A 15,619-nucleotide genomic window follows, 5' to 3' on the forward strand; every position below is an offset into this window, starting at 1 on the left:
TACGATGCCCTGCATCTGTTGACATTTTCTTGTCCTTGCGAGAATCTTCCTACCACTCCATGAATCGACCTCTAACCCCAGACAGGCTTAGAAGATAAACCAAGAGGAAGCTTCTTTGGGGGGAAATAAAGTACACACTAGGAAGGAATCTTATTCCTTTGCCCGGAGCAAGCCCAGACTTTAAGATTTGATGCTCAGGGTTCGGGCAGCCAGCCTGGTTACCTGTCTCTTTGAATATCTTCTCATCTGGGGGGACGACAGAGCAGAGGCTGTTGAGGACCAGGGTCCCCAGTTTGAGTGCGTTCTTCTCTGAACTCTTGTAGTAATCCAGGGAATTGTGGGTGAGTACAAACCACCGTTTCTTCAGTTTCAGTGAAGACATCTTTGGACTGTTCTTCACCTCTTTGTGCAACCATCCTGGAAAAAAAGATTAAAGTGTAAATTAAAATCTGAGGAGAAACCCCAAAGACCACACAACCATCTGCATAATGCTAACACATGGGTGGGGTTTCTAGCTGTTTGCCAGAAAAAGACCACGAACACCCCAACCCGATGTAAATGGAACGACTACATGGAAGAAAAGCCCAAAATCACAACTAGCAACAAAAAACACGACCCTCTAGAAACACTTTATAATATCACAAATTAAAAATCACTTACAAAATCTCCAACAGTTAAAATGACTGGGAAAAGCAGCTCGAAATGAAAATGCTGCAGATGTCTATATGCAAATAGAAAGGGGAGTCTGTTAAGCAGACCGAGGAAGCAGGGCAGGCAGTCACCTCTCACGATGAATTCCTGGCCCTCCACTCTGGTGTCCCCTTTGGACCTCTGCAGCAGGGTTATCCAGTGGTGCATCTCCTCCGGCGTGTCGGCGTTGCAGTGCAGCACCCGGTTGGCCGTGATGATCACAAACGAGTTGGGTCTGAGCCACAAGATGAGAAGGAAACAAAGCCCCTTAGCCCTACCGTCAGCATCACCTCTGTGTGAACCGAGACTCAGTGCCTTCTTCCTGGCTTCTGGGTCACGGGATATACACTGCTAGGCTATCCGTGTTTTTATTAAGGCAAACGTTGCTCATTTCTGCAGAATTTCTTTTACGCATCATTAACCTTTAAACTTGGAGCAACACATTCATTCTGAAGGTCCTGGAAGGGAAAACATTTCTTCATGCAAAACTTTCCAGATGAAACTCAGTTCCGGGAAGGCTAAATAAGGTGACCATGAGGGAAAATTTTTTTTTGATGCCTCTCCAAAGTCAATTTCTTCCTGCCTTGGGTAATATTTTTGTGGGTTGGTAATGAAATGTCAGACACTAGCAGTAAAAGAGGATCAGTAAATAGGTGTAGGTGGGGCATCTTAAATGCTTGATTACGCTTTGTACAAAAAGCCACCTGGGTCCGTGTTTCCAAAGTGATCTAACAAGGGTGCACTTCCTAGTCACGGATAACGTGATAATGGGAATTTACTTTCTCCCTCACCTCTTTTTGTCTGGAAATGCCCTGAACCTCTCTCATAGGCCCTTGCTAATATAAATACTAACTCCTCTATCTAACGGCTTAAGCTAGAGAATGTGAACTCTTTCTTGCAAGTCTTCAAATGTTCACTGTAGTTAGGTGACACAAAAATTTAAGAAAAAGAGTAACTGGACTGCAGGACACAGGAAAAGCTATGCAAACAGGCTAAACTTGAGGTGCCCCTTAAAAATAAAAAAAAAAACCTTTTTCTATAGTTGGCAAGGGAGAAAAGTGGCCAGTTGAGGAACAGAGAAAACCCTGAATGAGGATGCAAAATTCTAAGGATGGATCATCACATGCCCAGCCTGGAGGAGTGAAGGGCTTGGGAGAGCAAAGATGTACGGTAGAAACTCACATACCAGAATAAGAAGCACCAGGGCTTTGATTACGGATATGACACATACATGTTAAAGATTCCCGAGCCAGGTATAAGGGGTGCAAGCTGACTACTAAAAACAAAGGACCCATGGTTCAGAAGGGCTCTTGTCAATGGGAGGGTGACAGAGACCCGACCACTCTAATTCTGCCAAGGAGGCACTATATTTTGTTGTCAATTTTAACACACTCGTATTCATTTTCCAGCATCTTACTCAGGGCAGAAGACAATTTTGATTCTTTCTCTGGTCCGTCCTAGAGAAACTTTTCTTAAATTCTGCTGCAGGCCAGAAGTAGAACTTACAAGATATAATACAGAAAAACAGAGACAATAAAGATGAAGTTCACTGGGCACAAAGACGTGTAAGATCATCTCCAAAGATGATTTGCCTTCAAAAATCAAAACCAAAAACGGTGCCAAGAAAGAGGAAATGTCAAGGAAAATCAATGTTTGTGGTTTATTAATACTCTACATATACATTATCATCAAAATCCTTTTCAAGTTTATCGTTAAGTTCAGAAAGGAGAATGACTCCCTTCCCCTTTGCTGGAATATCATTTTCCTAAACAGGCATTTTCTTCCTGTATAAATCCCAAGTTTGTCCCTGTATACACATTAAAAATATTCCTCATGCTTTTTAAAATTGTCTAGGTTCCCACGGTTTTCCCCAGGACTCCAAAGATACCCAGAGAAGGAGACTTCCAGGTGATGTAAAATTGGGTACCAAGAAGGAAGACTGGATTGCTGGGGTTGACAAGGTGGGAACACACAGCCTTGCGTGATTTCACAGCCCTGCGAAGAGGGTCGTGACCCAGCAGCACAGACACCTGTGGACACACACAGGTGATGAGCTGTTTTTGTTAAGAGCCACATCTGAGCTTACCTATCAGGGCTGTCAGAGGCACACACAGAATCAATCAGCCCCACATCCAAGGTGCCCTGGAAAAGAACAAAAAGTAAAGAGAATGAGAGAAGCACTAAAGTAGGGTGCACACTACAGTAACACCTCTAGCCCACAACTCCCAATCAGACAGAAAAGGCTCTTTTCTTTTTAACTTCAAAATAATAGTTATCTATGAGACAACTCCTCTGTTGTGTGAGTACAAATAGCCTCTACACAGGGCAGAATCTATAGGCCATTTATTTTTAAAAAATACAAGTTAATCATTACCTCTTAACCTTTCAATAATTTATTTCTTTGTTTTTAAAAATATTTTACTAAATTTTCTACAAGTACCTCTATTTTAATTTAATTTAACTTGTTTGTTTTTGAAACAGAGTTTCACTCTGTTGCCCAGGCTGCGCAATGGTGTGATCTCAGCTCAACGCAACCTCTGCCTTCCAGGTTCAAGTGATTCTCGTGCCTCAGCCTCCTAAGTAGCTAGGACTACAGGTGTGGGCCACCACACCTGGATAATTTTGTGTTTTAGTAGAGATGGGGTCTCGCCATGTTGGCCAGGCTGGTCTCAAATTCCTGGCGGCCTCAAGTGATCCACCCGCCTTGGCCTCCCAAAGTATTGGGATTACAGGTCTGAGCTACCGCACCTGGCCCCTCTTATTCTTAAAATATGTTCAGTGAACAGTGTTTATGACCTTCTTTCAATAGTACAAATTTCCTGATTATATTGTGTCCTTTAATTAAATCTTACACTTCTTCTCCTAAGAAACTTTATTTCAAGTTTTTCTGATGAGGAAATAAAACTTGATTTCCAAAGCAGGGTTTTGTAACTTTGTGTATGTGTCTGGGATAGAGGGAAGACAAAGAATACAATTTGGATTTCGGCCCAGCACAGTGGTTCACGCCTGTATCACCACTTTGGGAGGCTGAGGCATGTGGATTGCCTGAGCTCAGGAGTTCCAGACCAGACTGGGCAACATAGTGAAACCCTGTTTCTACTAAAATACAAAAAATTAGCCGGGTGTGGCAGCATGCGCCTGTAGTCCCAGCTACTTGGGAGGCTGAGGCAGGAGAATTGCTTGAACCTGGAGGCGGAGGTTGCAGTGAACTGAGATCTCGGCACTGCACTTCAGCCTGGGTGACAGAGTGAGACTCCATCTCAAAAAAAAAAAAAAAGAATACAATTTAGATTTCACCAAGTCCTTTGCAGAGTAAGTGTGATGTGTGCTTCCGTGACTTCATAAAAAGTAGGATTATTTCTTTTGTTCTTTTAAAGGTTTGAGGTGGGAGAATTGGAATGTATTACTACTTATAACCTTCTGTAATTTATTCGTTTTTGTTGTTTGTTTTTTTAGGAGACAGGGTCAGGCTGCTGGAGTTCAGTGGCGCAATCATAGCTCACTGTAGCCTCGAATTCTCAGGCTCAAGCAATCCTCCTGCCTCAGCCTGCCAAGTAGCTGGGACTACAGGCCCATAATACCACACCTGGATAATTTTTAATTTTTTTCATACAGGCAGTGTCTTGCTATGTTTCTCAGGTTGGTCTTGAACTCCTGGCCTCAAATGATCCTCAGACTCCCAAAGTGCTGGGACTACAGGCATGAGCCACAGTGTCCAACTTAATTTACTGTATTTATTATTGTATTATATTGTACTACTTATTGTATTTATTATTGTATTGATTTTAAACTCAAATGGTCCTGTTTTTCTCCTTAATTATTCTATATTTACGTTTTAAAAAAAAGACTGTCTGGAAATTCCCAATCTTTCCCTTTTTTACCATCCTGACGCCCTCCCCGTCCCTGCCCCTAGACGCCCCACCCCCATCCCACGCAGTGCTCCCGTACCACAGCATTCTGTGGGTTTGCCTGCTCATCATGCATCTCCTGGATCTCCTGGTCCGTGGACGCGTGGACCTGACTCAGCACGCTGAACCACTGGCTGTGGGGAAGAGAGAGCAACTGTCAAGGAGAGGCCAACCTCGTACTGGCAAAGCAATAGTGCCCTACTGCACGTGCTCTGTGAAAATGACATCTCTAAGCACCTTTGCTTTTAATTTGATTACTTCTTAGGGGTAAATGTCGGTTTCATTACCAAAGAATAAAGTGAGAAGAAGCAGATAAAGTACCTGTAAATGCCTTTTAGTGCTATATTATGTTCTAACTTTAGGTCATTGGACGGCCTTTTCTCCAGGTCCCATAGACCTTTACAGACATTTGACGATGATGAATGAGTTCCTTGAGAAATTAACAGCAAATAATAAAATCCTCAGCTCTACCCAAAATACTTATATCAAGGATCCTTACTTAAGATATTACTTATAAACTAGGGAACATTCAGGTGCTTTTTCTGTTTTAAAAAATAAATTTTAAGGTGAGAAGATCAATATAGGTTGAGCATCCATAATCCAAAACAAATCTGAAATCTGAAATGCTTCAAAATTCAAAACTTTTTGAGCACCGACATGATGCTCAAAGGAAATGCTCACTGGAACATTTCAAATTTTCAGATTAGGGATGCTTAACCGGTAAGTCTAATGCAAATATTCCAAACTCCAAAATCTGCACCACTTCCAGTCCCAAGCATTTTGGGTAAGGGATACTCAACATGTAATGGAGAGTATCATATTGGAATGGCCACTAGATGTCTATTTTTTTTTTTTATGAGATGGAATTTGTCTTCTTGCCCAAGCTGGAGTACAACGGCACAATCTCGGCTCACTGAAACCTCCGCCTCCTGGGTTCAAGTGATTCTCCTGCCTCAGCCTCTCGAGTAGCTGGGATTACAGGTGCATACCACCATGTCCGGCTAATTTTTGGTATTTTCAGTAGAGATGGGGTTTCACTATGTTGGCCAGGCTGGTCTTGAACTCCTGACCTCAGGTGATTCACCTACCTCGGCCTCCCAAAGTGCTGGGATTACAGGCATGAGCCATTGTGCCTGGCCTAGATGTCTATTTTTGTTATGTATTCCCAGGATGGGGTTTTCAACCATCTAACAGCATTTCTACTCAAGTCAATAAAACCACAGGAGAGTTGGAAATGAAAAAGAACTGTTTTAAAGTAGAAAACTATTTTGACCAGAGAACTCTTCCATCTTTATTTCAAATGAGTACTCTCACATCCAACCTCATCACAATCAGAAAATAAAGGAAAATGTGTCTGGGCATGGTGGCTCACACCTGTGATTCCAGCACTTTGGGAGGCCAACGTGGGAGGATGGCTTGAGCCCAGGAATTTGAGACCAGCCTGGGAAATTTACTGAGGCCCAGTCTCTACAAAAAATAAAAAATTAGCTGGGTGTAGTGGTACATGCTTATAGTCCCAGCTACTCGGGAGGCTGAGGCAGGAGGATCACCTGAGCCCAGAAGACCAAGGCTGCAGTGAGCCACGATTGTTCCACTGCACTCCAGCCTGGGTGACAGAGCAAAACTCGGCCTCACAAAAAAAGCAAATACAAAACGAAACAAAACATGTCAACTCAAGAAAAATCAAGCAGAACAAAGCATCAGGAAAATGACTATGAACAGACATGCATCCATCTAGCATTTACTGACCAACTACAAAATGTGAGCGCTATCAAATATGAAAGAGACGCTACGGTATCCTTCTCCTGCTGGGGGCTTATAAGACACAAAATATATATATACTCCTACTGTTTAAGGCAGAGGGGAAGTACTTGGTATCCAATTGCATGTTTAAGTTAAAAAAATGACACCATATGTAAAGGTAGGCCGTGCAAATGATTTACAGCAAAGCACTAAAATCTATCTCGCGTGCTTTCTAAGGGAGAAAAATGTGACTACAAGCTTGAAAATATTCAACATATACAAGAGATATGCATATCTCTTGTATACAACAAGGAAAACACTTTAATATAAATTTGCACTATCCATTCTGGTTAACCAAACAGCAAGACTTCATTGCTTTGCTCATCTCAAAAATATCCCAAATTAAACATTGAAAAAGACATACATTCAAGTTGTAGGAATCACATACACAAAGGCATAAAATCTGTTGCACTTTCAATTCTGTCTAGATTAGACTCTTAAATTTATAAATTTCTTCTCTTGAATCAAGTATAACTTGGAATCTGAAAAGGAATTTTTTTAAAATAGTGTTCCACTGGTCAGGAGAAAAAGTCCTTGGCTAAAATATTCCAAAGGTTAAATTTAGCAGGTTCATCGTGGCATAAAACAGACAGGGCAGCTGCCAAACGCCGGGCCTATAATTCAGCTGAGAAGCTGCAGGCATTCCCTGGGCCACAAACAACCACATGTGGTCTCCAGGAGTCCCAGACAGAATGATGGGCTATAATTCCAGGTTTGCTTGTTTTTCCAGTTTGTGTTAGAATTTATGGGTCTAAGCAGGGTTTTAGTTTGTTCCCATGGGAAGAATTATTTTCTGGCGTCTTTACCCTTAATGTTGCTACCATGGTACTGTATCAACTCAGAAAGATTCAAAGGGCAAGGGGTAGCGAGGGGTCCTGAGAACATACTAGAAGGTCCTAATGATCTTGGGGCTGAGAATTGAAGAATTCGGCTATTGGATGTTACCCTCGTAAATTAAAAGACGTTCTCAGCCAGGCAGAGGCTCACGCCTGTAATCCCAGCACTTTGGGAGGCTGAGATGGGCAGATCACCTGAGATTGGGAGTTCGAGACCAGCCTGACCAACATGGAGAAACCCCATCTCTACAAAAAATACAAAATTTGCCAGGCGTGGTGGTGCATGCCTGTAATCCCAGCCACTTGGGAGGCTGAGGCAGGAGAATTGCTTGAACCTGGAAGGTGGAGGCTGCGGTGAGCCAAGATTGCCCCAGTGCACTCCAGCCTGGGCAACAAGAGAGAAACTCTGTCTCAAAAAAAAAAAGAAAAAAAACAAAAACAAAAGATGTTCTCTAGCATTGCTCAGACACCTCCAGCATAACCCTGCAGACTCAGAAACTCACAAGCTGCAGGAATAGACAGGACAGACGTTCCACGGTGTCAGATCCACAAGGTGACCCTGTGATCCATCACACTGAAGAGCAAATGCTGTCTCCTTAATTTTGTGCTATGTCTCCTCAGCACTCCAGCATGGAAACCTGAAGTCCAGGAAGTTACAGACAACTTGCCCCAGCCAATGAAGGCCTCCACCCTCTTCTAATCTCAGTCAAAAGTTAAAGCTCCTTAGGAGCAAATGTTTTTAAGAAGTTCAATGTCTCCATTCAACAGAATTGAGGTTGCACTGCATTACAAATGATACTAACCGTTCTCTGTACCCTAGTCTCTTATTCTGCAAAGTATGGATGATGGTAATAATTAATATCTACCTTGCAGGATTCAAGAGAATCAAAAGAGTTAATATTTATGAAGCATTTAGAATACTTCCTAAAATACTTAGGTATGAAACATTTAGAATATTAGCCTGAAATATAATTGTGATTACTTTTGCACCAAGCTAATAGTAAGTTCTGTGTAAGTTAGTACCTCTTCCATTGAATTCTTCAATATTAAGATCTTTAAAACCCCCCAGTGCCATAGCACTATCAGTTACTTAAACAGCCATCAGTTACTGCTCCCTGCCCTTTTGGTCCTTATGCAAACACAAACGATTCACTTTCAAAGCTCAGAAGCTTCCAGAGGGTAGATTTTCAGCTTCATGCAGCTGTATAATTTACACACGCTACCAGTGACAGTAACAGCCTGACAGACAGATGACAATGGGTCTGTCTAGTGGCACTGGAGGCTGGAAATCCTGAACCCTGTGCTGTACTTGAACACATTTGCCCAGGGAAAGATTCCCCAAGGGACAAGTACATCAATCTCGTATGACTCTTGGTTCTTCAAAAAAAGTCAATTAAAATTTTTCAAGGCCAGTACAGTAAACAGTGCTCTGTGTGATGCTCACACCTGTGCATGAGGGAGCAGGATGTGGGTAACACGAAGTCAACAGCACAGACTCACCTGGCATCTTCTGGGGACTCTGCAATCAGGTGGAAAGTCCTATCAGCCATAATGATGTCGATCCCATTCTCCTTGGTGGTGTTATCTATGATCTCTCTGCAAAGGAGCAAAAGCAACAAACGCACATCAGGAACACCAAATTCTGAATAACTGAGGAAAGCAATTAATGAAGCCAATGACTAGAGTTGGGAACTGTCTGTTACTGAAGAAACGGTACACAGTTGGCTCTCCATATCTGCGAGTTCAGGATTTGTGGGTTCTGCACCTGTGGATTCAACCAGCAGCAGATCAAAAATAAAAATCCAATTTAAAAAATAATAATACTACAAATTAAAAAACAATACAGTGTAACTACTATTCACAATGCATTTGCATCATACTAGCTATTGTAAGTAATCTAGAGACGATTTGAAGCATGTGGGAGAATATGCATAGGTTACATGCAATGACTACATCCTTTTATAGCAGGAACTCGAGCATCTGGGGATTTTGGTGGCTGCAGTGGGGTGGGGAGTGGGGTGGTGGTTCTGGAACCCATCACCAAAAGACATGGAGGGACCTACAATGGTTTTCCTTTCAGCAATGATGAAGATACCCTCTAGAGGGAGCCAGTCTCATCTCTGCTGCCCAGGGAGGAGGCTGCTGGTGTGGCCAGGGATAGCAGGGTTCCCCTGACTTCTCTAGGATAGAGGCTCTCTCTGCCCTCACACTGGTCCGCCCAATGCCCACCCCTGCTCAGGACCCAGATAGGCCTGGGGCAGCAGCCCCTACTCCTGCCTGCAACTTCCTTTGGATCCTTTCTCAAATCTACAAAAGCCAACCTTGGCCTGGTGTGAGCTCTTTCCCTAATTCATCACAGCTCTCTTCCAGCTTAAGGCCAGGGCATCTGCGTCTGAATTCTGCTTGAGATGTGCACATTATTTCCATCGGGGTGCTGGCAGTGAGGCGCAGGATTTGGGTGTGTCTGGTCTCAATACCGTCTTGATCTCATCTGCAACCCTCCCTAAACAACACTAGAGAAATAAAATTGGTGAACCAGGTTAACAAAATCAGGGTAAAACAGCAGCAGATGTTAAGATCGGACCAGAGATAGTAATACGTTTGATGAAGAAGGGTTTGGGGCATAAAGCCAGCTTGCTCTGATAACTAAAGAAGTGCAAATGTTCGGCCGGGCGTGGTGGCTCACGCCTGTAATCCCAGCACTTTGGGAGGCTGAGGCGGGCGGATCACAAGGTCAGGAGATCGAGACCATCCTGGCTAACACGGTGAAACCCCATCTCTACTAAAAATACAAAAAATTAGCTGGGCGAGGTGGCGGATGCCTGTACTTCCAGCTACTCGGGAGGATGAGGCAGGAGAATGGCGTGAACCCAGGAGGTGAAGCTTGCAGTGAGCTGAGATCACGCCACTGCACTCCAACCTGGGCGAAAGAGTGAGACTCCGTCTCAAAAAAAAAAAAAAAAAAGTACAAATGTTCACAATAAAACACGTATTTTACAGCAACAAAACTAAAATAGTCTGGTTAGAAAATAAGTATTGTCTGACCTCATAACTAGAATGACTGAGATGAAATATTTAAAAAAAAATCAAGATCAGGGCCGGGCGTGGCGGCTCACGCCTATAATCCCAGCACTTTGGGAGGATGAGGCAGGTGGATCACTTCAGGTCAGGAGTTTGAGACCAGCCTGGCCAACATGGTGAAATCCCGTCTCTACTAAAAATACAAAAATTAGCCAAGCATGGTAGCGCACACCTGTAGTCCCAGCTACTCGGGAGGCTGAGGCAGGAGAATCGCTTGAACCCTGGAGGCAGAGTGCCACTGCACTCCAGCCTCAGTGACAGAGCGAGACTCTGTCTCAAAAAAAAAAAAAAATCAAGATCAGAACTACTGCTGACATCACAAGAGGACAACCAGCTACTCTAAGCCTTCTTAACAGAAATCAATACCAACACAAGTGAAGCACTCTTAAACAGAAGGAAAACCTGAACTCGATCACTCTCTAGGTCTAATGACCAATTCACAAGAAATAAATGAGAAAGAGAAACACGTTCAAACACGTGCCCATATAGGGTTGGTGAAATCTAGAAACCATGGGATAAGCGAGCTAACATGTTCCATGACAAACAGCAAGTGAAAGAAAGGCAGAGGGGGCATCTATACACTAAAAGAGACTTGAGTGATCTAAAAACCAGTGACAACATCTAGACCTCATTTGGATTCTGACTTGAAGAAAGTAACTATAAAACCAACCCAAACCAACAAGAACACTACCACCTCCGCTTATAAGGAAACTGCAGGCCAGGCACAGTGGCTCACGCCTGTAATCCCAGCACTTTGGGAGGGTGAGGTGTGCGGATCACCTGAGGTTAGGAGTTCGAGACCAGCCTGGCCAATATGTAAAACCCTGTCTCTACTAAAAATACAAAAATTAGCCAGGCCTGGTGGTCGGCACCTGTAATCCCAGCTACTCAGGAGGCTGAGGCAGGAGAATCGCTTGAACCAGGGAGGCAGAGGTTGCAGTGAGTCAAGGTTGTGCCACTGCACTCCAGCCTAGGCAACAGAGTGAGACTTGGTCTCAAAAAAATAAAAATAAAAACAAAAAAATAAGGCCACTGCAGAAATCTGAACAATGACTGGGAGTTTGGATAATATTAGGAGCTAACACTATTTTTTTAATGTCATAATGGTATTGTGATTATGTATTAGAATGTTTAAATACCTACTAAATATTTACAGAAGAAATTACATGATAGGGACTTGCTATAAAAGGAGGTAGTTTGCTGGGGGAGCGGACTGGATGGAACTGTGGATGAAACACTCTTGGCCATGGGTGGATAGCCACCGAAAGCTCTGGAATAAGTCCGTGGTTTATTATATTCGTCCACCCACTCTTGCCCATGATTGAAGTTTTCCATAATAACTCACTGTTCCTGTTCTATAGGTGGTGACAGAACTGGCTGAATAAGAGCTAACATTTCCATAACTCAGTATAATTCTGATGAAGCACCTAAGAATAGAGCTTTTATTAAGCAGCATACAAAGTGAGTTGCAAAAGAAACATACATCAATGTACTCTGGTGAAATTCAATACTATGCCTCCCTCTCTCACAGCTTCTTGGTGCTTGTGGCCCCTTCTATGGGATAATTAAAGAGAAACATCATGGCCGTAATCCCAGCTCTTGGGAGACCAAGGCAGGCGGATGACTTTGAACCCACGAGTTTGAGACCAGCCTGGGCAACATGGCGAAACCCCGTCTCTACTAATAATACAAAAAATTAGCCTGGCGTGGTGGCACACACCTATAGTCCCAACTACTCGGGAGGCTGAGGTGGGAGGATCACCTGAGCCCAGAAGTTGAGGCTGCAGTGAGCCAAGATCGTGTCACTGCACTCCAGCCTGGGCAATGGGAGTGAGACCCTGTCAGTCAATCAATTGATCTATAGACAGATGAGGAACATCATGGTATGTGAGGCTGAGAGAAGATGGCAGAGGCAACAGAGCCATGCCTTGCTGTGAACCCTTGCAGGATTCAGACCCAGGATTCTCACAAGTGCACTCTCGCACCTCATGAACTCCAAAGGGACAGCCTGGAAATGTACAATATTCTGCCGTCTGCAGAGACATGAGATTTCCCTTACAATCAAATACATAAAAGACTTTCTTCTCCTCATTTAACTTTCCACTTTACAATGAATACTTTTCTGAAGTTGCGGATGCTGGCTGATTAGAAACATTTTACTTTTAAGGCTCCTGATTTCAGGCATTAATTTGATCCCTCAAAGACTATTTTACTACTTTTCTAAATATTTGAGGTCACTCAGTTTTGAGTGGAGTACGGCTACAGGTTATCCCCAAACATGTTTTCAGGCTTAGTATCTAGTTACCCCAGAAATCCAGCTGCCTGTAACTCGCAACAATTTTCTGGAAACATTACTTAGTCTTTTAACAAAAATAATAGGCCCTCAATAGTCCAAAGCTTTGGTTCTATAAGGGTGTGGCAGAAAAGGGGGCATGTTGGATTTGAAGACCAGCCCTGTTCCTCTCATTGCTGGGAATGGGGATGGCTAGTATAACCAACACTGGTGTAACAGAAGACAAGTGATTCATTTCGGAAAACTCCTCCAGTCTGTCTGCTTTTAATTTAGCTAATTTATCTGCTGGCAACAGCTGGAGTAAGGAATTGAAAGTGATACATTAACCCATAAAAAGACTCAGCCACTTGTTCCAAATTCACACCATTCTTCCTCCACACATACAATTCCGTTTCCACTAGGCAACTTCCAGATCCAATTGGCTGGCCATCTTCCAAATGACAGCCACATGTCTGAGTGTAATCACAAAAAGCAAAGTACTCACGGATTAAGTCTTGCTTCCCAGTTTCCCAGTAATTTAACCCACTGAACTGAATTATCAGGACACCTGCTACAGGCTACTGCCCCTGCAAGGAACGTGCACAGCGTGGTTCTATGACCACCAGCATAAACCACCGAGCAACCCATCGGGCCACAGCCAGGCTTAGCAACCTACTTTGCCGTTCGCACTTCTACGGTGCCCTTGAGCTTCTCCTCGCTGTCGTTTTCAAAGTACATCAGCTTGGACTGGCGGAGGACAAACCAGCGCTTCTTCCAATTTCTCCTGGACAGCGTGGAGGAGCCCCCACCTTTTTTGTGCAGCCAGCCTTGCTTGAGGGCCTCCTGCTTGGAGCGGAACCACAAGAAGGTTTCATCCTTGAGGACGCACCAGCGGCGTTTCCAAGAGTTCATCAGGCCACCTGTTCCCCGCGAGATTGGGTAGAGCGGGGTGAAAGAAAAGTCAGTCAAATTGGATGACAACAACATGCATAGCAGGTGTTAAGGTCTAGCCGAGCTTAGACTCTGCCCCAGCCGCAGCACCGCAGAGACCCCTCAGTGAGGAGTGGCACTGCTAGCTCATGTCTGGGGGCACCACACAGATGTCACACCAGCCAGGCTGGATTATACAAGAATCCTTCTATCCAAAGGAGTTCCTGCTCACTTAGCTGAGAAAGCTTTGAAAGGAGCCAATAAAAAAGCAAGTAATGAACTGACACTCTAACCCAGGAATGAGTTAAAAGCCAAGGGTGAGAACCATGTCCCTATGTATGGATCAGGCTTATCCCAAAATGCACCAGAGAGAGAAAATTATTTTAACATGGTGTCAAAGTTTACCAGTTTCTTTACCCGTTTTTTGGGCCAGGAGCGGTGGCTCATGCCTGTAATCCCAGCACTTTGGGAGGCCGAGGCGGGTGGATCACTTGAGGTCAGGAGTTTGAGACCAGCCTGACCAACACGGTAAAACCCTGTCTCTACTAAAAATACAAAAATTAGCCGGGTATGGTGGTGCGTGCCTGTAATCCCAGCTACTTGGGAGGCTCGGGTAGGACAATCACTTGAATCCAGGACGAGGAGGTTGCGGTGAGCCGAGATTGTACCACTAGACTCCAGCCTGGGTGACAGAGTGAGACTCCGTCTCAAAAAATAAACAAAGTTTACCCATTTCCTTCCATATTTGGTCAATGTGCGAACAAGAATTATCAGTGATTCCAGGGTTGACTGATAAAGTCTAACTTACACAGGTAAAGACAATATGGCTTTTGGGAGAAAAACATCTTTTCAAAGAAAAGCATCATCTGAAAATGGTTTACAGGTATAAGACTGAGACTATGAAAAAAAAAAAAAGAAAGCAAGAGTACAAACTACACTAAGATTTGAACTTATATACAGATGTTATCTTTCATAGGATAAAAAAATCTTGCTATGCTCTTCAGGGAGGATAATTTTGTATTCCAGATTCCCCAACCTGCTCAAGATCAACATCTTACACACATCTGTTATTATAAGACTGTCCACACATTATTTTCTTTTGACCAACCAGTAATGAAAATAAGGGTCATTTAAACATGGGATATTTAAAGTAAGTATAATCCTATCCTTTTATGTGTTCACTGTGTGAAAACCAGACAGTGCACTTGCTTCACTGAACTTTCTAGACTCCTCTCCCTCCTTTTGTCCAAGGGGCCCCTGCTCATCTAGCTGAGACATCTTTGGTAATTGTGCCAAGCTGCAGAGCCGTGTCCTAACATATGGCAAACTTGCCAATGGCTACCAGAATGAAACATTATTAGTGTTTTGATTTGTGATTTTAATCTGGGTTTCTCAAAACAAGCCTGGAGGAAAATTGTGCAAAATTATTCTATTATCTTGTTGTTGTTAAATGATAAAGCTTATTCGCAGTTGTTTCGAAGATTGGAAGAGTCATCACGACAGCTCTCACCATTAGTTTATTTAATCTGTTGTTCTTCTGTATTGATAACACTCACTCTTGGCCCTCTGCAATTTCAGGCCCTCTCTTGATAATTCATCATTTAGAGAATCACTTAATGCTATAATTTCCTAATTGCAAACATCTTTAGTAGGTTATTTGGTTGTAAAAATTTATTTATGCCCATAAAATATAAATTGGTGATTAGATTTTCTTTTTCATTCATTAGTTGCTCTGAAACTTTTTGGCTCTGCTTTAATTAAAGTTTTATTAAATATTAAATGAGGCTGCATTTACACAATAGCTTTAAGAGATGCCGAAAACTCACCCATTTAACTTCTTTGACCCTGATTTTAATACTTTGAATGTGTCTTTACTTTTTTCCTACTCTTACTGGTTTTAATCCAGTAACTGTATAATAAATCAATGCTGCTGGGCGTGGTGTCTCACGCCTGTAATCCCAGCACTTTGGGAGGCTGAGGCAGGTGGATCACAAGGTCAAGAGTTCAAGACCAGCCTGGCCAACATGGTGAAACCCCGTCTCTACTCAAAATACAAAAATTAGGCGTGGTGGCGCGCGCCTGTAATCCCAGCTACTCAG

General features: G+C 43.2%; 1 protein-coding gene across 1 annotated transcript in view; it reads right to left on the minus strand.

The window, feature by feature from the left end:
- MYO10 (myosin X) overlaps window positions 1-15,619 on the minus strand; it is a 270,607-nt gene that overhangs the window by 15,736 nt on the left and 239,252 nt on the right. The window contains exons 26-31 of the mRNA XM_055112175.3: window positions 13,267-13,510; window positions 8,738-8,833; window positions 4,639-4,732; window positions 2,777-2,832; window positions 783-925; window positions 223-417 (exon numbers count right to left, since the gene is read on the minus strand). Coding sequence (XP_054968150.1) covers window positions 223-417; window positions 783-925; window positions 2,777-2,832; window positions 4,639-4,732; window positions 8,738-8,833; window positions 13,267-13,510 — 828 coding nt within the window. The remainder of the gene's footprint in view (window positions 1-222; window positions 418-782; window positions 926-2,776; window positions 2,833-4,638; window positions 4,733-8,737; window positions 8,834-13,266; window positions 13,511-15,619) is intronic.

The sequence above is a fragment of the Pan paniscus genome, chromosome 4 (genome assembly GCF_029289425.2).
Source record: "Pan paniscus chromosome 4, NHGRI_mPanPan1-v2.0_pri, whole genome shotgun sequence".
In the NCBI taxonomy this organism is placed as follows: domain Eukaryota; kingdom Metazoa; phylum Chordata; class Mammalia; order Primates; family Hominidae; genus Pan; species Pan paniscus.